General features: G+C 57.7%; 1 protein-coding gene across 19 annotated transcripts in view; it reads right to left on the reverse strand.

Annotated features, from left to right (window-relative positions):
• TSC2 (TSC complex subunit 2) overlaps window positions 1-24,683 on the reverse strand; it is a 34,604-nt gene that overhangs the window by 8,240 nt on the left and 1,681 nt on the right. For 6 of the 19 annotated variants that reach the window (XR_012121808.1, XM_037001788.2, XM_037001786.2 and 3 more), the window contains exons 3-29: window positions 23,834-23,920; window positions 22,204-22,314; window positions 21,231-21,375; window positions 20,094-20,211; window positions 19,582-19,630; window positions 19,041-19,166; window positions 18,662-18,735; window positions 17,487-17,613; window positions 16,169-16,312; window positions 15,148-15,285; window positions 14,508-14,611; window positions 14,084-14,165; window positions 12,869-13,024; window positions 12,386-12,502; window positions 9,315-9,437; window positions 8,503-8,609; window positions 8,136-8,283; window positions 6,820-6,942; window positions 6,283-6,417; window positions 5,362-5,551; window positions 4,471-4,564; window positions 4,212-4,314; window positions 3,811-3,905; window positions 2,507-2,635; window positions 1,021-1,185; window positions 627-776; window positions 377-489 (exon numbers count right to left, since the gene is read on the reverse strand). Coding sequence is in view for 18 of the 19 variants with exons in the window: in XM_037001788.2 (XP_036857683.2) it covers window positions 377-489; window positions 627-776; window positions 1,021-1,185; window positions 2,507-2,635; window positions 3,811-3,905; window positions 4,212-4,314; window positions 4,471-4,564; window positions 5,362-5,551; window positions 6,283-6,417; window positions 6,820-6,942; window positions 8,136-8,283; window positions 8,503-8,609; window positions 9,315-9,437; window positions 12,386-12,502; window positions 12,869-13,024; window positions 14,084-14,165; window positions 14,508-14,611; window positions 15,148-15,285; window positions 16,169-16,312; window positions 17,487-17,613; window positions 18,662-18,735; window positions 19,041-19,166; window positions 19,582-19,630; window positions 20,094-20,211; window positions 21,231-21,375; window positions 22,204-22,314; window positions 23,834-23,920 (3,253 nt within the window). In the remaining variant the exon portion in view is untranslated. Of the gene's footprint in view, window positions 1-376; window positions 490-626; window positions 777-1,020; window positions 1,186-2,506; window positions 2,636-3,810; window positions 3,906-4,211; window positions 4,315-4,470; window positions 4,565-5,361; window positions 5,552-6,282; window positions 6,418-6,819; window positions 6,943-8,135; window positions 8,284-8,502; window positions 8,610-9,314; window positions 9,438-12,385; window positions 12,503-12,868; window positions 13,025-14,083; window positions 14,166-14,507; window positions 14,612-15,147; window positions 15,286-16,168; window positions 16,313-17,486; window positions 17,614-18,661; window positions 18,736-19,040; window positions 19,167-19,581; window positions 19,631-20,093; window positions 20,212-21,230; window positions 21,376-22,203; window positions 22,315-23,833; window positions 23,921-24,683 lie in introns of those variants that run through there. The other 13 variants (XM_073214346.1, XM_037001785.2, XM_073214339.1 and 10 more) reach the window with 7 other exon arrangements.

Below are 24,683 nucleotides of genomic sequence, written 5' to 3' on the forward strand. Positions count from 1 at the left end.
AGCGCAAGGCCACCAGCACAGACCTGGCAGGCCCAGCCAGGGCCCAGCAGCCCCCGGTCCAGCTCCGCCCTCCGTGGGCACGGCCCTCTTAGGCACTGGCCATGTAGCACCAGGGCGGCAGCACCTGCTCTGGTCGGCCCACGGCTCATTCCCGCCGAGGCAACGGAGCACCAGGGCCAAGCTGGGCTGAGGGCACCCAGACCGGCTGAGAACAGACTCATGGCGAGCGGGGCCATGGCTGTGCAGAAGCATCACCCCACTCCTAAGACGGGGGCTCTGTTGTTCAGGAACCGGGCCAGGCCTGGAGCCAACCACCTTGTCCCTCGGCTCCCAAGGACCCAGACAGGCACCTGTGAGGGGCGAGGCAGAGGCTCACCGGACATGGAGCGGACCCGGGCCCGGGCCCCACGGTGCACCTGTTGCCCAGCCTGGGACTCCAGCTTGGCCGGCGCCTCCTTTGTCTGTCTCACACGCTTGCCGTGGTCAGAGCTGAGGGCAGAAGGGTCCACACGGCATGTAGCTGAGGTGCCCGTGGGCTCCAGCCAGCACAGCACCGCCCCACGCAGGCCTGGCTCAGGACAGCCACCACCAGGGCTGGGCAAGCAAGGGGCAAAAACTGCAGTCACCTCAACTCTGGGCCACGCTGCAGCTCTGAGTCCAGGCCCAGCAGCGACCGGGTCCCGGTCCCCACACTCGTTGTCACGGTGACAAGCTTGTTCCCAACCAGCCAGGTTTTGGTCCTGCCACCAGCCAGGAGGAACTCTCCCACCGGAGACCTGAAAGCAAAGCAGTGTTGGCCACCTGACCTGGCAGGGGCTCTGGGTGGACACTGCGGCTCCCGAGGCCCCTGACCACGGCGCACGGCAGGCCCCCAGCGCCGGAGGAGCAGGAGCCTCGGAGATGCAGAGCCGCCTGGCCAGGCCAGCCCCCGGGGAAGGAGCCCTGCACGCCACACCTGCTGTTACTCCTTGGGCCACATGCAGCCACAGACCCACCCCGGCCCCAGAACCTGGCCTGCACCTCTTGGGAACTGCCGTGAAGTTGGAGAACACGTATCTTGCCATCATGTCCAAACATGTTTCCGTGAGCTCCAGGTGGAGATTTCTCAAGTTGTCGTCAGCCTGGGCCATGGAGTTCTCATCTGCAGACCCCAAGCTGGCCCCTGTGAGGGACGTCTGGATCCTGCTGGGGGAGGGGGTCGCAGCAAGGTCAGGACATGGGGCAGGACCGTCATCTACCCCCAGGGGCCAAAGCTCAAGGCATGCATATGCTGAGAGGGCCGCACTCAGAAGGACCCCATCAGGGCACGGGACCAGCGGAGCTACAGCTCAGCAAACCAAGTGGACATATCATCCCAGACCAGGGGTAGGGGCTCAGGGGAGGGACCTGGGCCTGCTCGTGGGAGCAGCAGCTTAAGAGACAAGGGGGAGAGGGAGGACATCCCCTCACCCAAGCACAGGAGAGCTGGGTGATGGCTTTGTGGCAGAACAGTTCAGTCATGCAGAGACACAGAGCCCACGGGGTGCACAGACAAGAGATTGCATTCTGCCCACAGGGCCACCCCCGCCAAGGACAGGGAGGGTCCGGGCTTGTGTGTTCCTCGCCCTCACACTTGGGGCGCTGGCCCCACATGCACCCAGTGACAAGAGGAGGGGCTTATGGAGGTTTAATCGTGATGCAAATCTCACAGCCCCTCTGCTTTGTTTTGTTCACAATAAAGTATTTGCTGGGGAAGCTGAGAGCAGCCTCACTGAGCCCCGTCCCCAGGCAGATCTCACTCAGCAGAGGCCAGCCTGAGGCTGGAGCCAGGCCCCAGCGAGGGGCTTCCAGGGGGGGATCCCAGTACCCCACACAGCGCGGCCTGGTCAGCACAAAGCACTGACCCCCGAGAGGCCACCCTGTCCCCGCCCCCAGCAGGGAGGGGCGACCCAGGCCACGCTCCTCAGGACTCCAGGCCGCCCCCTCCCCACTGCTCTACACAAAGCGCGCTGTCCCCTTTCAGCTACAACAGGAAGCAGACTTTCCTATACGACAAGTCAGAGGCAAGGTCTACTGGAGGGTATGAAAAGCAAACCCTAGCTGTGTCCCACCCACCTGCATGGCACTGCTTTAATTTGCAAAGGCCCCTGACCTCTGTGGCCAGACCTGCAAGCAGCAGCCACTGGACACCAGCTTTTTCAGAGGGGCCACCTGCTTCGGGCTCCCCAGCCAGCCTCTGAGGATGCTGTGCAGCCAGCCCATGCTCGGACCAGGCTTGGGGACAGAATGCAACCTTTCCGCCCCTCACTGCCAGGACCCCTGACTCAAGGGCTGGGCTGTGCAGGAAAGGCCCCCGTGGCCTGAGGGCTGCCAGTCGGGCTCTGGCTCTAGCTCTGGGAAGGCATGGGCAGGTGGCGAGGTCATGCAAGCAGCCCCATGCACCGCCACCCAGGTGCCCCCGCCTGGCAGCGCCACCTCACGGGCCAAGTTCCAGGGTCTGAGCCCCCCGCCCGACAGAGCCCACTACCTGCGGACCACATGTTCAGACACACTGATGCTGCGGCACCGGAAGGCATCGGCTGCAGAGCTCTCCTTGAACTCTTTCACAGGTGGGGAGCCATTCAGGCCTTGTTTGGGGGCTCTGGCTATCCTCAAACTACCAGGTGAGGAAAGGAAGCCCAGGCCCCAGAGAGCCCAGCTCCAGAGGGAGCAAGCCATGGAGGGCGGGGAGGGAAGGCCACAGGCCACAGGGTCAGGATGGAGAGCCCATGGGTGAGATGAACAGAAAACCATGCCAGAGCCAGTTAGCAGGGGGAAGAAACAGAAAACAAAAATGCATGAAAATACATCTTATAAACACGACGGGAGAAAAAGTAAGGTTTCACGCACAATACCGAAACAAAGAACATTAGTGCAAATTAAACATGTGGATAGCACCACACGGCAGATTCCAGGCTGTGCTGACCAGGTGTCCCGCTCACCCCCGTGGAAGGCCAGCATCGCCCAGCTCGGGCACCAGGAGACACTGAGGCCCTGAAGGTCAATGTTCAAAGGAGCCAGTTCTGAGTCTGAGGCGCCACCAGGAGCCTGAGAACAGCTTTTGACTTTAGGTCACACTGACCTGGTCACTCTGGAAAATGCCGTATTCCCACCTAGGGAGGGCCAAGACAAAGCTCGGGCGGGAGAGTGGGGTCAGGAAGGGTGGGAGCCGTTCAAATGAAATGCAAACGAGAACCAAGGCCTAGCACAGATCCTTCTCAGGTTCGGCAAAAGCGGCTGTGATGGTAAAGAGCATGTCCCCTGGCTAGCAATGGGCCAGGGACTGAGCTCTGCAGGAAGGGGTGGCCCTGGCCTCAGGCTCAGCTCACTGCAGGGCCACAGGAAGGGTGCCTACGAGTCTTGGGCTCCTCCCTGCCCAGACCAGGGGCTGTTTCTCAGGAGTCACAGCAGCCCTGGAGCAACCTTAGGCTTGTTCCAGGGACTCAGACCCAAACCAGATGCCCTCCAGCTAGCACCCGTACCGCCAGCTCAGCAAGTCTGCGCTCAATGCCTAGGCAGGCTGGGCCACAGGCCGCAGTGCCAGCCCCTCCAGCTGAGTGTGAGGCCTTACTGGCCTTCATAGGTTGCCCTGCCTCACAGCCCCAGGGCACCTTCGAGCCCAGAATGGCCTGCACGGGGGGCACACCCTCAGCCACATCTCAAGTCCACTGGCTCACCCAGGGCAGCTGGTCAGTCCCAGGACCTGTATGCACCAGGCTGGTCACAGATCACAGCCTGCAGGCCTGCCCTGCCCTACTTCGACACCCAATATGCCCACGGCAGGCCCCGCACCTCTTGGGCCTTTCATTGAGACTAGTGCTCCGCGCTCTGAAGCTGTCCTTCTCAGGGGTGTCATCAAAAGACAGGAGGACATTGGAACGCAGGCCCTGGCAGAATGGAGCAGAACTGAGCTGCAGGACGGGGTGACAAGCCCGTGAGACAGCCACATGCTTCTTCCCTCCGCACCTGTCAGCCCCACCCAGGTGTGCTGCAAGTCTGGGATGAGCTGCAGGCCCAGAACAGAGATGGCAGCTCCTGCCTCAACAGCAGCAGTGAGTCAAGTCCCAGGGGGACTGGCTCAGCTGAACCCAGGCACCCAGATAACAGTACCAAACACATCCCACCTCTCTCCCTTGCCCATCACCCTGCTCAGCCAGGGACCACCTGCGGCCAAGCAGGTCCCACTGGCCCACCTTAGTGATATAGGGAACGAAGTCCTTCCGGAAGGGCAGGCGGCACCTGATGAACCACATGGCTATGACGTGATGAGCCAGGCACACAATGTACTGATTGAACCTGTAACAAGAAGAAAAGGGAAGTGCCAGAGCCCATCCCAGGGGACAGACATGCTGGAGCTGGAAACCAGGGTCAGAGGCTCCAGGGCCACAGAACCCAGCTGGCTTTCTGCCCCGAGAGGCCTGGCCACGGCCACGAGGGTGAGCCAAAACTCACTTGGAGGGATTGGTATATGGCAGAGAGATGGCAAACACACTCGCGTACTGCTCTGCTGCGAAGTTCCTGTAGAGGTGAGGCAGCCGGGCCAGAGCTGCAACACAGGGGACAGGCAGTAAGGGCCGAGCCACGCCGTGGGGTCCCACACTGCTGCTTCCGAAAGCCAGTGCCACCGTTCTGACCCAAGAGGGCTGCTGAGGAACACAGGCTGCGGTCCACCCAAACATGGCCTTCCCCTCACCCTGGGCCACAGCTCTGGATTCCAAGGCTGGCAAACTGTGGACCAGGCCGGACCTGGCCAGTGGCCTGCCTTGGGTTGTTCTACAACCTAAGAATGGATTTTACATCTTTAAAGGGTTGTGAACAAAAAGAACATGTAGCAGAGGCCATATGAATCCCTCAGACATCCTGGTGGCCCCACTCTACCCCTGCTGTCCACTCTCCACAGGGCAGACACACACCAGGGCACAGACAATGAAGGGGCGCAAGGCACTCCACACTCCTGGAGTCACCATGTGAGCGGGCAGTCCGCACAGCCCCTCCAAGCTGTAGTGTGTGCCTTGTTGGGGATAAAGAGGCAGCTGAGAGCCAGGCTAATGGCAGGTTTCTGTGTTATTTAAACTAACACTAAGGGCAAGAAAAGAGCCGCTACCAAAGACCAGGAAGGACAGCATTCAAGGCACAGGGGCCGGATGTGCAAAGGCCCTGAGGCAGCAGAGGGAGGCCATGCCCAGGTGTCTCATGGAGGACAGTGTGTCTACATGCAGCCAAAGAGGTCACAAGATGGGGCCAGAGAAGCCAGGACAGGTTACTCTGGGCAGGGCACAGCCCCCAACTGAAGAGTCCACCCCACGGTCTCACTCACACACACGCAAGGCCGCAGACACTTACTTGACAGGAACTCAAGGAGTGGAATGGCCATGCTGGCTGTGGCCGAGATGTGCGTGAGCTTCACAACCAGGACGGGCAGCGCCTTGATGATGACGTCGGGCATTTCCACGCTGCAGGTGGCCAGGGCCACCACGCACTGGCTGGCACAGCGATGGATGAGGCCTTGCTCCAGACAGTACACCAGCTCCCGCTGCAGGACAGCATGGTGGCCTCTGACCTGGGCCACCACAGGCCAGCCCTCTGCACCCCTGCCCGTGGACAGCCAGGCTGGTGAGCCGGCTCCCTGAGCGCGAGAGCGGCAGCTGACACCGCCAGGCTGACTGGGCCAGGACCTAGAGCAGGCTGCCCGACACACTCTAAGTCTTCGGGTCCCTGGTCAGTAAGGCAGTGACAGCATCAGGAAAGGAAATACAGTAGTGAAAAGGACAGCAGGGCAGGCCCCGCGTCCAGCAGCGCGGAATAAAGGAAATGGGGGTTACTACGTACGCTCTTTGTACCTCACAACAGGTGCAGGCGTAGACAGAAGGCAGGGGCCCCACGCCAGGCCGCCCTCTCAAAACAGGCCCAGCTCTGCCAAGTAGCTTGGCACCTACCCTAAAAGTGCAGCAAGGCCAAGCCAGGCAATACTCCTCAGAAAGAAAAGACACTGCCCGCGGGGTCAGGAGAGGGCCATGCCAGCGCTGCACTAAGCCCACACCCCCAAGAGGATGACTCACAAACACCCGTGGATTCAAATGTCCACAGTCCCAGGCCAAGCTAGCAGCTGGGGTCACACAGGGAAGCAAGGCCAACTCCCTGGCCTAGCAGCCACCCAGGCCAGGAAGATGTTGGGCCTGTCTGGTCACAGTGATAACATCCCGGAAGCCAGGCTTTCAAACGCCAGGTCCTGCAAAGCTTTCCTGTCCCTCTCGTATCTGGTACCTGTCTGGTTTTGTCCAAGTATTTATGGTAAGAAATTAATGCTGTCAGCACAGGAACCACGGCCAGATGCAGGTCGGTTCTGGAGAACCCTTCTGGGGTGCCTCGGAGCCGCTCGAGGGTCTTGGGGCCTGAAAGCTAATGACCAAGGCTCAGGTGTGAAGCACTGCCAGGTGGTGAGGCCAACTGCTACCTGGTCTTTCAGAGGGGTAGGAGGGTGCCCACTGTGCCGCTCTAAGGACAGAGGAGATGTGATGCACATGTCACAGGAGCCCCACAAGGAAGCCAGAGACAGGACTCAAGCCCTTCATTAGGGACATCCAATTAGGAGGACAGGGTACCCAGAGGCATAACCTGCTCTCCAGACAGGTCGCATCTCTGAAGGGCCATCTGTCTCCTCAGTGTGCCCCAGGGCCTCCAAGTCTTTGGAGGAGGGAGGAGCTGTGCTGCGGCCCTTCCCACCACACCAGAGCCCCAAGACAGGTCTTGAAGGCCACACAGAGGGGCGCAAGGGCCTGAAGCAGAGGGGCGCGGCTTTACCATGGAGCAGAGGGCAGAAGAGAGCTGGTCAACGCTGCACGGAGAGGTGAAAATGAGGACCTTATAGCGCAGTGACTCAGGAAGCTTGCCGAGCACAAGCTTCAGTACCTTCCAGTCGGTCTCCTGCAGGAAAAGGGGGTGGTCAGGGGGTGCAGGGCTGTCTGGACCCCCAAGAGGAAAGTTGGGGTTCCAGAGTTTGAAGCTGTGCTTGGAGCTGGGTGGATAGGGAACCCCCAGACCCCTTCTCCTATTTGATGCACAGACCTTGGCTCTCCGTCCCTACACCTGCAGGAGCAGATGCCACTCAGAGAAAGTCGGCAGCTGCCCTCCAGACGCCAGGCTGACTGGGAAGCCAGGCACAGAGCTGACGCCTCCTCTCTCCCCTCAGCTGGACCTGGAATCTCCACACACTTGGCTCCGCCTTCCCCGCTCACGCCCCGGTGCCCCAGAGGCCACCCGTCTAGGGTCCTGACTGATGCCCGCCTGGGGCACAGTGAAGACGCAGTGGGAGGAAAGCTGTTATGCTGGCTCAAAGGGGAAAGCAGCGAGTGCTCCTCGATGATCCAAAGCCCGGATACCTGTTACAGGACCACGATGGACCCAGGGCCGCAGCACAAGGAGGCACATCGTGGCCCCCACCTGCCTGCCCACGTGCTGCACCAATGGCCACGGATCCCAAAAGCCTGTCCCAGATTCCAGTTATGACAGAGGCTGTGAGACTCTCAGGAAATCCCCGACGGATCCCATCAGTGGCAACGTCTGGGGCCCCAGGGAGCCTGGCCCTGCCTCCCCATCCAGGCCCCAGCCCTGCCCGGGGCACACCGCTGACCACTTCTCTTTCACTGGCCCGTTAGGGTGCAGGACTGAAGTCTCACACCTCCACGTCTCTGCCCCTGCTGTATCTCCCACCAACAGAACCCCCTCCCTACCCTACTCCAGGCTTCACTGACTCCTGCCACTGGAAACTTCCCCACCTTTCAAAGCCTCACCTGCCACTGCAGGTGCCCACAACCAGATGGGGCTGCACCCCCCTTTCAGTCTCCTCAGCCTGTCTGTGCACGCCCTGCTTGGAGATTCCAGGAGTAAGCCTGCAACCCTTAGTCTGGTACCGAAGCCACCCTGTGAGGCAGGCAGCAATGCCGTCAGTTCGGCTCCACATGGTGCATAGTGCATGGCTACAGAGCTGCCGTGGAGCCTTGGGCCGCCGCCGACCCAACCAAGGTGGCAAACTTCCCGCAGTCACACTGTGCCCTCCAGGCAGCACCCCTCAGTGCTCAGTCTGACGGGAGCACAGCCCCAGGAACCTGCCACCTCACCTGCTTCAGACACCGCAGCAGGACGCGGAAGAGCGGGCTGTAGGGCAGTGAGCCGGGCCGCACGGTGGGGCCTGTGGGCGCTGGGCCCGGGGGCCCGGTGGGAGGTGACAGGGGGCCCCCAGCCTTTTCAGAGCCCCGCTCGGGCTCCCTGTGGAAGCGAAGGTCGAGAGGCACCAAGGCTGAAGCCCCCACTCCACAGACACAGACCCCCAGCCCCAACCCTGGGCTGCCATCAGAATCCCTCTGGGGCTTTCCTGGGGTACGCCAGGACACCCAGGGTGCAGGGCAGCTAGCTCCACCCACCAGGCCCCTGAACCCAAGGCGGCAGGGCTGGGGTGGTGGCGGTGGGAGGCACAGGGCCGCATACGTGTAGTCACAGAGGCAGTACGGGCTGAACCTCACGACGCCATCCTTGTTGGGCAGGCCAAGGCGGTGCAGTGAGTCCGCTCGCAACAGCAGCAGGAAGTCAAAGGCCTACAGAGAAGAGCACGGGGCAGCACCCAGCCTATCCAGTCCAGCCCCTGCCCCCATGCCATGGCACCGGGCAGTGAGGCGCAGGCCTCACAGCCTCCTCCCCCAGAGCCCACAGGCCAGGATATGGCCACAGCAGCTGGGCTACCAGGGGCTGCTGTGCCCACCCTGGGACACAGGGGATGGGTGCCCCGCATGCTGGCTGGACACCACGACCCAGCTCCAGGAGTCGGGAAGCAGAGCCCTGCCCAGGCCATCATCACTTCCTCCAGCCAACGACGACCAGTTAACCAGGCTTCCCAAGTGACAGAGGGCTGCCCCATCAGGCAGATGCTTTGGGAGGGATGAAAGCTCACAGGGACCTCTGCTCAGCTCAGAGCAGTCTGTCTGGCCCTGCCCCGCCCACCCTAACCTGCCCTGCCTACAGGCTCCGCAGTCCCACATGCCACCCTGAAAGTTGGTGCAATCCCGTCTCTGTCCCCATCCAAGGTGTGTGACTCAAAGGACATGCCACAGAGACAGGAAGATGGAGCAGCCTCTGGGAAGACCTCAGCCTCCCAAGGCCACCTACCACCTCTCCAGCCTGTGGTCAGTGCAGCTGCCAAGATGGGCAGCTATACTGGCCCCCCAAGGGAACCCACCCATGGCCAGCTCCAAGGTGTGGCTGGACTCTACCACATCCACTGACCACTGCCCCTCCCAGCTTACCTGCAGCCGAATGCTGCTGGCGATGGGCAGGGTATAGCTGTGCTTATAGTGCAGCTGAATGTGGTTGACCAGCATCTCGTACACACGTGTGGCATGGCTGGCAGGCAAGGCATACAGTTTGGTCTACAGAGAGAGCATGCTGGTCACTGCAAGCCAGAGGCCAAATGCGCCCTGGTGCCAGGGGGGGGGACTGGGCCTAGTAACTGGCATCATCTACCACTCTTCTAAATGCAGACCCTTCAAGCCGCAGGTCCACCCCAGGGGCTTCCGCACACAGCACAGTACCACGTGCGCACTTAGTAATGACCAAAAAATTGACTGACAACACTCTCTGCCCTTGCTTCACAACACACGTAGAAGCACTACCCCTGCCTTCCAGACAAAAAAAAAGAAGGGGCAGTTTGGCTGTCTGGCAATGCAGGCCATTTCAGGAAGGGCACTGAGGACTCGGGACGTTTTGGCGGGAGGCAGGGAGGAAATGGAGCTTTGGGCTGTTCGCTGCTGGCACACTCCAACTGGACACATGTTACTTTTTAGTTATAAAAAGGGAAAAGAGTAAAGATACCTCAAGACAAATGCTGGGCATAGAAGCCACAGGGCATAAATCTGCAAAGAAGTAAAAAGCTAACCTTTTCAAACAATATGGCTTCTCTCTCACTTACCAACTTTACATTTCCCTGTATGGCCCCGGAAGATGACTGGTTAGCCAGAGACGGGTAAGATTCCTCAAGGGAGGAACAACCCAAGACAGGCACAGTCGCAGGGGGGCCATCAGGTGAGAAATTGGGGATCAACAGAGGTGAGGCTCAGAACCTCCCCCCCCCCATGTTTTGAGAGAAATCTTCTGCATCCGTGGATGTTTTGCTGCCCTTGTCTAGCCTGGATTAACACATAGTCTACAGGCACACACCTGATCATCTACATTTGCCCTCTTACAGCACTACACTATGTTTTCTACCTTTATCTTGCATCTACCTACCACTTGAGCATTTTATTAAAAAATAATAATAATAAGGGACAAATGTGGGGTTCACATTTATCAAGTATAAAAATCAAACGAATAATCATATCTGACTTGATTGTTTATAGTTCGTGATGCATGATCAAAACCGAAAGTTTCTGTGATATGACTGCCCTTGCACTGCTCACCATGTAAGACCTTGTTCACCATGTAAGAACTTGTTCGTTATGCTTCAGAAGATTGGAGACTGTTGAGAACTAGGCTTGGGGTTGATTAATGATTGTGCATTGAGTTCCCCTATACAGAATTTTATTGTTGTTAACAACCAGTTGATCAATAAATATGAGACATGCCCTCTCAAAAAAAAACAAAAAGAAAAAAGAAAAAAAAAAGGGAGAAGAGTACAGCCCTGCCCGGGACTTTTTCTCAACCAGGAAATAGCTCGGCTCTGGCACCCCAGCCCTCGGGTCAGGGCAGGACTTTCAAGTGAGGGCAACACACTGGCCCTTCTCCCTCCTGTGGCTGGGCACCTGCAGGGCACAGGTGGCCAGCACACTATCTCACACAGCTGGACACTACCTCACTACCTCAAGAGCAGAGGGTCCTCAGGAAGGGACACCAAGGAGGTGCTGTCCAGCTTCTACGAAACACTTCAAATTTCATACCAGAAAATAAAGACCCAGCATATAAACCTTTTGGGAAATTGTTCTACTATCTGATGTTTTATGAACTAGAAGTTTTTGAGTCAACTGATTCAAACGTTACATTTTACACAATACTGACAGTGGCAAGGGAACTGAAGTGACACTGTGATGCTTTGAAAATCGGTAACCAAGGTGCGGCGGCCGGCAGAAGGGATGCAGTCACACCCAGCTGGGGCAGAGGCTGCCTTGGACACAAAGGCGTGTGGCCACAGCCCCAGCAGCCCTGGGCACCAGGCGGCACCAGGGAGCACGAGGACAGCCACCACCCAGCAGGGTGAGCACAGTGCAGGGAAAATGGGGATGTGAACATGTGCAAATCATCTAACTGATTAAGGACTTGTATCCAGGATAGAAAAACTCTTACAATTCAATAAAAAGACAAACAGCTCAATTACAAAATGGGCAAAAGATCTGAACAGACTTTTCTCCAAAGAAATGTACAAATGGCCCTGGTACATGAAAGCTGCTCCACAGTTATTAGGGAAAAAATGCACATCAGAACCACAGTGAGTTATTGCTGCTCAGAATGGAAACAGGCAGCTAGTCACACAACCACGCAGAGAGCTACTACCTGGCCCGGCAACTGCGTGCCTAGGGGTCCGCCCAAGAGGAATAAACACAGCCGCAGAAACAGACCCGAATGCTCATTTGTAGCCAAAAGGTACAAACAACCCCAGTGCCAATCAACTGATGAATGGACATGCAAACTGGTGTAGCGCACACAGTGGGGTATTATTCAGCCATGAAAAAAAACAAAGAACTGACCCGTGAGGACTCTTGAAGACGTTACGTGCAGTGACAGATGCCAGACACAAAAAAATCACATACATTAGGATTCCATTTCAATGAAATTTTCAGAAGAGGTGAATTCACAGAGACAGAAAGCAGATGAGTGATTGCCAGGAGCCGGGCTGATGGGGGAGAATGGGGTGTGAGTGCAGATGGCACTGGGGTACTTCAGGGTGATGAAGCTGTTCTAAAACTGTCTGTGGTGACAGCTACACAGAACATCCTAAAACCAATGAATCACACACTTCTAATGAGTGAGCTATATGGCACGTGAATTACACCTCAATGAAGTTAACAAACAAAAAGTGGGGCTGCAATAGATGGCTTCCGGCCTCAGCTGCTACAAGGAGGGCCAAGGACGTGGTTCCGGCCCTGACTCAGTGGAGGCCCCACAGGCTGGCTCCGGCCAGGCCTCACCCACCTGTCCCCAGGGGCTCTCACCAAGTCCTCCCGGCCGTGACAAGGAGTCAGGATCACACCCAGGCTGCCCTCTGCAATGCCCAGGGGGTGACCAGGTCTCCCAAGGGATGTGTCCCCGAAGACCAGCCTGCCTACAGGATGCAGCTGGTCGTCACACCCTCCCAGAAGAGCAAAGGCCACCCCTCCCAGAGGCCCACCTGCAAGATGACCAAGAGCCCCAGGACCGCTGTCTTCACATCTTCCAAGGAAGCTGAGTATGCTGCCACGTCTCTTTCCTCCAGCTCGAGGGGTGGAGAGAGGGGGCGGCCAATCACCTTCGGAGAGATCTGCATCTGAACCCCCAGCTCTGGGTTCCCTGCAGCAACCCTCAGACCCAGAACTTCCGTCAGGGATGACCTTCCCCTTTATTCCTCAAACGGGAAAATGCACTCCACACTCCTGCGGGGCCATTCAGAAAGCACAGAACTAAAAGCCAAGGTGCAGGCTGTGCAGGATGCTGGCCCTGAGCCCCGAGCCCAGCTCCTGTGGGACGAGGCCACAGCCTCCTCCCCACACTGCCCCTCCACTGGGAGGAAAACCGTGCCTCTGAGACCGAGCTCCAACTCTGCAGAGAGCAGGGACAGAGGCTCTAGGGGTCCCCCTGCAGCAAGGCACCAAGTCCCGGGCCACGCGGCTCTCACCTTCTCAATGACATCCAGCAGGCTGTTGAAGTGGTGGGTGTGGCAGCCTTCAGCCAGGTCGACCAGTAGCTGGGTGGCCAGCTTTCGGACTTGGTGGTCTTTATCCTCGGGGATGTGGCAGAGCTGCGAGATGACCACTGAGTTGATCAGCTCCTCCTGCACCAAGCACAAGGAGGGCAGGGGAGCCATCAGTGACAGAGGCCAAAAGGCAGCAACCTGTCATTCAAGACGGGGAAACCATGGTAGGGATCTGTCTGTGGTCTGCACACCCCTGGGCTCAGAATAATGATGGCTACACAATGGCCCAAGCAAGCATGGGCTCATACGTGAGGTGGCAGGGTCCCCACATGCACTTTGTCGATGACTGTCACAATTAAGAATGACTGTACGTGAAATGCCCTCTGTGTGTGTGCACTGGGGATAGAAAGACTTATCCCCAACATCAGTCTGCTACAATGGGACAGCGTGGCAAGAGCTTTCAGAGGCAGGTACACACACCACAGGAACAGAGAGCAGGATGAGACTGACCCTGATGTGAGGGCCTTGCCCATCCAGAGGGGCTTCCTGGAAGAGGCGGCACTGAGCTAGACTTAAGGGGGCTAGGAGTCCAAGGGACAGAGATGTAGGTAGAGGGAAGGTGGAGAGGGTAGGAGGGGGCAGCAGGTCCCAGGAACACTGGGAATCCTAGCAAGGCCACGGCACAGAGGTGTGCTAGGAGGCAGGGGAAGGCACACACAGCCTGATGCGCATCTCCTAGAGCGAAGGGCATGGAGGGCAGGGGTGCACTGATGTTCCTGAAGGACGTGTGGACTTTGGCCGCACACCTAGTAGAAGGTGGAATGGAGGGGAAGACTGGCAGGTAACCTGGTGATGGGGCCAGGGTCTGAAGAGTAAGTGTGAATACAAAAACAGAAGGAAATCAGCACCATACAAGACTCGTTGGGAAGTCTTTTCTGTTCCGGGTGACAACCAGGCCCAAGCTCCCCAGGGGTTGCAACAGTGACCTGCCCCACCCCACTGGCTGCTCAGCTGCACCTCCAGACCCAGCACAGGCCTGGCAGGGCACCTCGGGATAAATGATGAGCAAATCTAATGGTGAACAAAGCCTTCTGAGAAAAGCCTGCTCACAGGGGTGCTTGGCAGACCCCAGGGGCTCACAAAGCCCACCTTCGCACCTGCTGGGCCAGGGCCCCCCGCCAGCCCCAGGACACGCACCTCGTAGAACTGCCTGTTGATAAGCAGCACGAAGGACAGGACATCCAGCACCTTGATGCGCACAGCGCTGCGGGACTCATGCCTGGGGGTGAGGGCACAGTTGCTGGGGCTACGGGAGCCAGCTGCCAGCCCCAGGCCCACCACCTCGGAGGTGGGCGAGACCAACCCTGGCCCAGCTCCTTGACCTCCAGACCAAGGCCTGGGCAAAGGGCTGGGGAGCTTGGCCCTCAGAGACACCATCTTTCTGGACAACCACTCCACAGGAGGAAGGAAGCGCAGAGGCCTCGAAGGGCTCTGTCCCACTGGAAAACAAACCTTTTTCTGCTCAGTGAGAACTGCTACTTTCAAGGACCAGAAAGGACAGCAGTGACCTAGTGTCCTAGACCCAGGCCCAGGGCCCAAGCAGGCCTCCAGAGGCCCCTACCTGAAGAATCGCTCCATCAGTGCCTGCAGGTTGTGAATCCAGCCATCCTTGGCCGGATGGATCGACTGAGCCCTGTAGGTTATTAAGTTTAAGAGGGAGGACTCCTGTCAAAAGAAAACCTGGAGTCAAGGGGCCACTCAGCCCTTCCTGTAACACGCCCTGTGCTGCTGGCCCCGGGGAGGCCTGCTCACTGAGACCCGCCACCTAAAGGCCTGGCTGGCAGAGCCCACAGGACAGAGGCCCTCCTGGCAGCAGTGAATATTCACTGAAAACCCACATCAAAGCTTTCACGCCCAGGTGAGCATTTCTGGCATGAGGGCTGCCTGGTGCCTGAGCAGCAGCATACAGGAGCCGCAGCGCCCTCCTCTGCACAGGCAGGAGCCTGCTGGCCAGGCTCGTGCCGTGCTCTAACCCCTGCGTGCGCAGCTGCCCACACTCCGGCAGGCTTCACTGCTGGAGCTCAAATCCCGGGAGAGCAGGAGCCTGCTGGGCCCTGAACTCACATAGAATGTGGTCTGAGACCCGCACAACCAGGGCTCCCAGAGCCGAGCAGCACGCCCCTCCTCTGGTGGCCTGGCCTACACCACCTCCTTGCCTGGCCACCAAAGGCCCACCGGGCTTGGGGAAGAGGTGGTCTTACAGGCCTCTGGTCTGCACATCTCTCAACAAGCTCGAAGTATCTGTCCCTGGAGCCGTGGAACTCATTCTGATCACAGAGCTCCTCCACAGCGGTCAGCAGGTCGTGGGTGCGGCTTCCGAGCTCCGGGCTGCCCAGGCCCTGCGCGTGAAGGCAGAGTTTCACAGGAGTGACTTCGGCCCCCCCAGGAATGCAGCAACAGAGGCCATGGCTTGATTATGCTGCGTCTGGGCACCCACTCAGGCCTTCCCGCTGGGCAGGCAGCATGACCCCAGGGTGCTGGGACACGTGGGGCAACCGGGGCTATTCCTGCCTAGCTGGGGAATGGTGGACCCAGGGATTCTGGCTATGCCCATGCAGCAGGCCTCCAAGAGCCCAACCACGAATACGCGCCTGCCTCTGCAGGCTCACAGGGCTTCTGGAGGCCCCAGCAGGACGACCTCCCGGCCTGCCACTCCTGAATGAAGCACTGCCTGGCCAGCCAGTCAGTGACGATGGTCTGAGCCAGCAGTCAGGCCCTGAGGGACAAGAATCCAATCCTTCCTCCCTGGTCTGGCCGCCTGCCCACTGCCCATCCCCAACCTGAGAGCCTAGCCCTGAGCCCAAGCTCGCTGTGGCCTCGTGCCCTCTGCCACTCTTGCATCAGCGTGTCCTCTTCCCTGCTGCAGCCAGTGCTGTCCTCTGAATGAACACCCGAGCCGTAGTTGGCATATTAGACACTCTGGGAACTATCTTCAGGGTCCACACTTAGAGGCTACAGAGGCGATACTGGTGTGTTACTGTTGGTCTTGATCAACACCAGCCCCACCCCCATGCTCAGCTACTACACATTCCTGATCCAAATGATGGAGCGGGTTTGGAAGAACCAGCAATCTTCAGTGAATGAGTCGACACCACTCGGAACCACCAGAGAACACCGCCCAGAAGGCTCTGACAGAGGGTCCCGGATGTAAGGCAGGGCCCTCTGGCATGCCAGCCTGAGGCGTCAGCCCTCCCCATGCCCACAGCCTTCTCCCCACCTCACCCGGAGCTGCTGGAGCAGGCGTCCGATGATGTCCAGCAGAATGTCCCACGTCACAGCCTGGAGCCCCCCCCCGTGCTTCTTGATGAGTCTGGTCATGGACAGCGCGACCTCGTAGGACACCACCTCGTTGGGACAGGTCATGGCCTGAAACAAGTGGCCCGGCGGGCGGGCAGGGTCAGCTGCTCCTTGGGCACACCTAGGAAGCTCCACCATGTCGCCCCCAGAACCCAGTGGGGGGTGCCTGAGAGGAGCTCGCCCCCCTCAGTCCCCAGGCCACGGAAGGAGTATCTTAGGGGCCCAGAACCTGTTTTCTGTGCTGGCTCCAAAGGGCCTGACTCAGCCAGACCCCTAACTTAGAGTTCCAGGCCCCCGGCTCCTTGGCCTTGTGGAACCTGAAACGCATGATGCAGGCAGTGCAGAGCACGCCTCCGCAGCCCGCAGCGAGGGCACAGCAGGGGGCAGCTGCCCAGCAGACCGCATGGCCCTGCACACCACACAGCTCACTGGGTCAGGATGGGAATGGTGTGGCCACCCAGCTCGCCAGGGTGCTGGGACTACATAAAAACATGCCCAGATGGAGAAAGACAAGTGCCAAATGATTTCCCTCATTTGTGGAGTACAACAATGAAGCAAAACTGAAGGAACAAAACAGCAGCAGACTCAGAGACTCCAAGAATGAACTAGTGGCACCAAAGAGGAGGGGTGGGGGAGGGCGGGCGGGGAGGGAGGGAGGAGGGACTGAGGGGTATTATGTTTCGTACATATGGTGGGGGGGGTCACTGGGAGAACAGTGTAGCGCCGAGAAGGCACATAGTGGATCTGCGGCATCTTGCTGCACTAACGGACAGTGACTGCATTGGGGCTTGGGTGGGGACTTGATAATATGGGTAAATGTAGTAACCACACTGCTTTTCATGTGAAACCTTCATAAGAGTGTATATCAATCATACCTTAATGGAAAAAAAAAAAATGCCTAGAAAAGTGCTCCACACTGCTGGGCACCACAGAACAGAAGCTGTCTCAGGGGCCTCCTTCTAGAGCGAGAGTAGTTACTGCTTGATAAAATGAACCTGTCACCGGGGAGAACGCTGTGCCGCCGGGGGACCTCCAGGAGCTCTGACACTGACTCCCGGGAGGTAATATCCCTAAGGTATGTCTGCTTGAAAATAAAACCTTCAGTGACCCTAAAGCTCAGCCCCAGGGCTGGAAGTGCCAGCACAACCCACAGCAGAGCCCCATCTGAGAGGCCTGTGCCCACCTGGACCAAGGGGAGTGCTCCAGCTCCCACCAGCTCGCCGTAGTGCAGAGACTGAGTTACCTCATAAAACGACGGCAGCACGGATGTCGGAGAGTTCTTGAGAGAATAGAGTCGGTGGGCTCCCCAAAGAGCCATACCAACGAAAAACACAGCTCCCCTCAGCAGTGGGGCATCCTCCATGTAGGCTCTGAAAGCATTCCGGAGAGAGACGAGACATAAGCAGAGCCCGGCCCCGGCATCTGCCCGCAGCAGGGCCTGAGCACAGGCCCAGACTCCTGGCAGCCTCCCCAGAGCCCCTACGCTTATGGGTCAGAAACAAAGCTGGGGAAGGGGCTCTGGGCAGAGCACACGGAGGCCAGCAGAGCTGGTTCGTTCCTTCATGCGTTCACTCAGGGTCATCACTGCCAAGCACAGAGCCACCCCGACACCGGGGCATGAAAGTGAGAGAGACGAGGCCCTCAGCCTCCCGGCGCTCAGAGTCTAAGACTCACAGGTGTCAGCCGAAGGAGCACATGATAAATGCCAAGTTTCTATCTCAAATTACAGCTAAGAAGGAAAGCCATGGGATATGACAGCTAAGGCTGCTCAGGACCATCAGGGAAACAGTGACCATGATAAGACACCAAGGAACATGCAGAGAAACTGGCCCAAGGCAGAAGGACATCCCAGCAAGAGAAGAGGGTACATGCAGAGGCCTGTCATGCCGGGGAGCTTGGTTTTTAATCCTGAGAGCACTGGGAGCCACTGCGGCCTCAAGCAAAGAGTGACAGTCAGGTCTGTGTTGGAAGAGAGCAGGTGGCTGCTAGCGGGAGGAATGGACTTGAGGAGGCCCAGAGTGGGTGCACGAGACCAGCGAGGAAGGGAAAGCCGAGGGCCGGGGGAAGAGGCCTCCCAGCGGGCAGACCTGAGCTGTCTCACGGGGCAGGAGCAGCAGAACTGTGAGCGTGTGGCGGTGGGAGCTGAGGGCCAGGGCCCTGGGGCAGGGTGAATGGTGAGGCAGCCCCACTGGAGGGGAGCCAAGCATGGGAAGGAGGTCACAAGTGCAGTTTTGGACACTCTGACTTGACTGACAGGAAGAGGGGCAGGAGATGAGGGGCACGAAGACATATACCCGACTTCAGGGTGGCTCCCTGAGCAACCACTCAAGGGACAGAAGCCTCCCAGGTAGGCGTGCCAGGTCAAGCCTCCTCGGGAAGGCTGGGCAGCTCCTGGGGCAGCCCGGCCCTGGCACTTGCCTGTCCTCCATGAGGCGGCACATGTTGTAGATGGCACTGTGGCCCAAGTGGGTGCCCAGTAGGTTGCGCATCAGCTGGGAAATAAGATGCAACATTATTTGAGACAAGATGGCCCCAGCCCTGGGCCCCGCGTGCCCGCCTTGCACAGCCACTGCCCGGAAAGCATCTGTGTCCAGCCAACACTCCACTGTCTCCTACCAAACTTGTGGGCAGCTGAGTTCTCAAAACACCACAAAAGCCTCAACCTCTGCTCAGCCGTGGGGTTTCCCCCAGCAGGCCATTCTCTGGACACCCTGAAAATCAGATGACCCTTCTTTGAAGGCAACACGGCCTTGGGCCACCCACGTGCCTGCCCTGCCCTCACCCAGGAGGAGCCCACCTTCCAGCAGGGCCCACACAGCTCCTTGGCGTTGACGGTGCGGCACAGGGTGACAAGGAAGAGGGTCAGGCTCTCGGCGGGCAGGCAGTTGTAGCAGACCACAGCATCCAGCACTTGCAGGGAGACCTGGCGGGCACAGGGGTGATCATGCCAGCCCTGCCGACTCCTGCGGGTGAGGTGGTGACAGCCCCGGCCCCGCCCCTCCCCTCCCTCCTTTGGCCAGACTGCCAACCTCCCCACTGCCAAAGCAGCCTTCCTTGGACCCACAAGAGCCAGGGGGCACCCAGAGAACACCTCTATACCCCACCATTGTGGGCCCTCCCCTCCCCAGTGTGACCCTGTGGCAGAGGCCATCCCGTCATCCCCACTGACAGGAGGAAGCCCTGAGGCTCCCAGCGGCTGAGCAGCTTGCCTAGGGCCACGGAGCCAGTAAGGGGCAGCACAAGGCTTGACCCCAGAGCCCAGGGTCTCACCTGCTCTGCCACCTGACCTTCCCAGAAGGGGAGCAAAAGAAGCCATTCCTGGAAAGGCAGCTACTGACCTCTATGTCCACGGAGGACACAGTCTGGACGCACAGCAGGCAGATCATGCTGTTGAAGGAGGCACAGAGTCAACTGTCAACTGAAAAGACTTTCCCAGAGGCTGTGTAGCTCTTTTACTTTCTGATGATTCCACACAGTCTGTTTTACAAGGGGTCGTCCTCCTCTAGGGCTCCACTCACCACAAACAGGCGGGAGCCGTTGTGCCAGCTCTGGGCTGGGCACACAGCACCACTGAGACCTGACCCTACCCTAGGGACATCATGGAGTGGTTTGAGAAAATGACAACAAAAATCTTAACAAGTAAAATATCAAGTAGTATTATACATTCGTTAAAAATAACATACTGTACTGAGTCTTAAAATAGCAACTTAAGTGAAACATGGCCATGGGCACTTCCAACTTCTCCATTTATCTGATAGTTTCAACAGCTTTATTTACCCTGCAGAACTGAACTAAGGACCCAAGACAGTGCGACTACAACCAGAGCTATGTCTCAGCATTCTCTCCTTACTGGACCATTGGTGCGATGTACTCATCAAGGTAGCAGCTGTTAAACTTGACCAGGTTCACAAGCACCAGCAGGAACTCCGAGGACAGGCCGACGTCCATCCACCGCAGGACAAACTCGGCTGGTGGGGAGAGGGCGGTGGTGTGCTTCCTGAGCGCCTCCACCCCGGGAAGCATGGCTCACTCCCCTGCGCTGCTGGGGACAGCATCCGTCCCCATGCAATGGCAGGCCGGCCACCCCAGGGCTGACGGAGGCTCAGCTGGAGCCCAGGCAGCTCCGCAAGGCGCAGACTCGGGAACTCAGCAGCCCCGGGGTGCACTGATGGGTCTGGGCTGAGAGGCGAGAACAGTGTTTGTGCACCCGACACTCAGAGCACTGACGCCGATGCTGGGGTACAGGCGTCACTGGGGAGAACGTCCAGGAGGCAGATTCCTGGCCCCTGCCCACCCTGAGACTCTCTCAACACAGAGACAAGCAGTGCTTGGCAGCTAACCAGATAACTCTGGACGGAAGACCTGACCATGGCCCCTCATCTGCGCCTGTCCTGGGGGCAGACTAACAGCTGAGGCCCGGTTCTGGGTGACAGACACCAAGGCCTAATTCAGGTTTACTTCTTCCCCTTGTCCCTCTTGTTCCCACAGTGGTGATATAAAATCTCACAAGTCACAGAAACCTCACACCATCAGAACAGGGAGAGAGGACAGCAAAAAGGAGAGCGAGAAGGGCAGGCCTGGGACATGGAGATGACCAGGAGGAAGACGCAGCAAGGCACACCCCACCCTCGCCACCAAAAACCGTAGGGTGCTCCAGATAGGTGGCAGCCTGATGTTTCCTTGCTCTCCCTACAACAGAACTCAGACCACCCCCTACCCACCTAAGAGGCCCACCTAGGCCCCACTCCCCAGGGGCTCGAGCCAGCAGGTCTGCAGTGAAGCACAGGACTCTGCATTTTTAACAAGCTCCCCAGGAGAGTCAGGTGGCTGATCCAGGTTGTGCACAGGTAAGCAGACGTCATGGTGCAGCGCCCTCTGGAGGCCATGCCTGTAAACTGCAGCTCTCCGGGGCCCAGCGGTCTTCCCGCATCCCAGGCCTCGCATTTGATCACCAAGACCAGAGAACCCTCACACCTGTGGCACCCACCCAGTTCCTCTTCCAAGTAGGTGATGTGTCTCCCGTTGTCCGTGAGGGCCTTGAAAACTTCCAGCCTTTCGTGGAGGTCTTCACTGGAGGGGTAGTCCTTGATGGCCTTAAAGAAGAGGGCCCTGAGAACGCCCAGGCGGTCCCCCTGAACACAACATCGTGGGTCAGCAGTCCTACTGGGACCACTGGCCCCCTGTGCTTCCCACGCAGCTATAAGAAGTCCAGAAAGTGCCACGGGCTCCAAGACTCCCAACCCTGGGGCCCTTTCTCCTTCCCACAGGAACTAGCTGGAAGGGACAGACTGGGGCTGTCCGATGGCTCAGGGCAGGTGTGTACGAAGCACCGACTATGAGTCCAGCTCTGGGCACAGTGGGGGGCACACAGCAGGGACAATGTGGCTCCAGCCCCCTGGGGGCTCACAATCCAGGGTAGATACACTTGTTCATATCATGACAACACAGTCTAACTGTGCTGAGAGTGGAAAGGCCTCTCCAAGCAGCTGTGGTGTGAAGCAGTGGAGGAAATGGGTGGAGGCTGGGGGTGCCAAGATGGCCTGTGCACCCCAGGAAAAGCAGAGACCAGTGTGGCCGGAGCCTAGGAGCAGGGGGCAGCAGCTTGGGGTGTGGGGTGAGGTCAGCAGGCACAAGACGACCTCAGCTCACTTGTACCGGCTCCGCCCTCATCATTTGGCAAGAACCACCTCACTTAACTCCTCAAAACACTCCAGAGAAGGAACAAGCGTCCCAATTTCATAGCAGGGGAGGTGAAGCCTGGGGGCTCCAGTGACCTGCCTGGAATCACACAGGTACGAGAGGCGACACAGGGATATGCCCACTCAGGCAGTCCAGCTGCAGAGCTCCTGGCGCGCTCACCAGAGACATGAGTCTAAGCGCGGCACCGCGGGAAGAGTCAGTGGGCCCTCAGCCCACACAACCATCCCAGCTCCACCCGGCACAGACCCGCCACCCCTTACCTGCCCCTGCACGATGGCCTTCAGCAGAGCCAGCACCGCATGCCGGGCCTCAGGAGGCCGCTCTGGCTGCAGCAGGTCCGAGACAGCCTCCCAGAGTGCCTCCACGGCATGCTGCCAGAGACGGGACGGCAATCAGGGTGTGCTGGCCCCTCAACTCAAGGGACAGTACCGTGAGCAAAGGACAGAGAAGAACAAAGGGGTCTTTTGAATTAGAACTTGTTCCTTGAAAGCCCACTGCCATGGGCCTGTCACAGCCCATGGTGAACGTGAGGCTGATGAGAACAGCTCCAAGCTATCAGAGCCTCGGAGGTCCCTTAGCCCTTACCAGGCCACAGGCCGAGGGGAGCTGCTCTGGCTGCCCCGAGACAGGCAGGGAGTATCTCGCACGGGCTCTGGTGGGGAAAGTCACTGGAAGAGTCTCAGATCAGGAAGGCCACGGCAGCTGCCAGGCTAGCACCCTGACCCGGAAGTCCTGCTCCCTGGCTCCTCTAAGTCTACGGAGAGGGCGCCTCGGTACCACACCCCTACCCTGCCGCTGCTGCCCAGTGTGACCGGCCAAGGACTCTGTGAGACTTCTGAAGTCCTCATCCTCTAAGCCTTACCAGAGGCCCAGAGAGGAGCTGGTCCTCACAGCCACCCAGAATCAGTTTCTTTCATGTCACTTTCTCTTTTCCACACTGACCCTTAGGTTCCTTCCCACAAGGGTTCTCAGACCATTTACCCTTCCCTGGGTTCACACCTCTTAGGAGGTGACTAAAATGTCTTTTAAACATTATCTGACCAACTCAGATTACAATGGAATTTTCACCTCCTTTGCCCCAATCACAATACTTCTACTGATGCAACCTAAACCTCAACAACACCCTGACACAGAGCCTCCTGGCCCCCTCTGTCCAGCCGATGGCAGCTCAGCCACAGCTCCCTTCCCTACAGGCAACTTAATCAATGCTGATGCCTGTTTTTACATTTATCTTTGGCAACGTGCAACCTGAATGTTTCAGAGAGCCTGCGAAAAGTTCTCACTCTCCCCTCTCCCGTGGCGGATTTGAATCCGCTAGGTATGGTGTTCACGTCTCCTCCTCAGTCACTTACATAATCTTGGGGCAAGGCAAGGGCAGAATCCTTGACATTCTAATTACAACTTCCCACTCTGTCCACAGCCTGGTAATATCTGGCCAAAACAGGTTAGCACTTATGTCTATAAGGCTGCTTGTAAGGCTACCACTGACCGGACACCTCTCCCAAAATGATGCCAAGATTGGCGTGCTGAACTGCTCTCTGTGAAAACACACTCTTTCCTAATGTGTCTCTATTTTCCCTGTCCCTGGACCTATGACCCAAAAGGGTAAGAAAGTGTGCATCTCTTTAGGCTACTACAAACCCCTTCTCAGAGCTGCTACAAGTCTTGACCCTTTTGCAGTCTGCTGTGATGTGGGATCAGCCCCTGAGGGTTGTGCTCAGGACATTTCCAGGAGCTTCCTATCACTAAAATAAAGGCTGAACTTACTAAAACTGTGCTTATGTGTTCATTAGCCAACTTAGCTGTCAACCCAGCTCTTAGAAAGAACCTAACCAGACCTTTAAATGGCTCATGCACATCTCCCCAGCAGTCCCCTTGAGACAGACTTACCTCTTCAAATGTCTTTGTCTTTGCAACTTCACAGATCTGCCCTATGACCCGGATGCGGTTGTGGAGGCCACATTCAACACTCAGTTCCTGGAGTGAGATGAAGGGGGGAAAAGGTGCCTGTGCTCGGGCCACGGGTCTGCCAGGCTGCCAGGCACAAGTCACCTTGAGGACCAACCGTCCTGCGCTTCTCACCCTGCAGACTTGCCACCAATCATTCCGGGACCAGGGATCACTAAGCTGACCACTCCATCTCAGTGAAGTGAGAACAGACTTCTCTTTTCATGACTGCATTTTTGTTTTTATAAAACTCACATAACATAAAATCCACTATTTTAACAATTTTGAACTGTTCAACTCTATTTTTAGTATATTCACAATGCTTACAACCACCTCTACTCACTCCAAAATATTTTCATCATCTGAAAAGGAAACTCCATACCCATTAGCAGTCACTCCCCATCCCCTGCCTCAGGCCCTGGCAAATGCTGATTCACTTTCTGTCTCTATAGATTTGCTTAATCTGGACATTTCATGAAAATGAAGTCAGATGACATTCGGTCTTTTGTGACTGGCTTCTTTCCCATAGCATGTTCTCAAGCTTCAGCCCTGCTATAGCATGTATCAAACTTCATTCCTTTTTTTACCAAGTAATACTCCATCATATGGATGCAGCCCATATTGTTTATACATTCACCAGCTAGTAAGCATTTTGGTTGTTTCTGAATGGGAAACTTCACAAGTGCAAAAATTCAACATTTATTTACAGGCAAAACACGGTGCCAGGCATGTGGTAGGGAGGGAAAGATTCAAACACACACAAGAAAATAAAGACCCACTTCTCCAGGAACTC

This window comes from Manis javanica, chromosome 10 (genome assembly GCF_040802235.1).
Source record: "Manis javanica isolate MJ-LG chromosome 10, MJ_LKY, whole genome shotgun sequence".
Classification (NCBI taxonomy): Eukaryota; Metazoa; Chordata; class Mammalia; order Pholidota; family Manidae; genus Manis; species Manis javanica.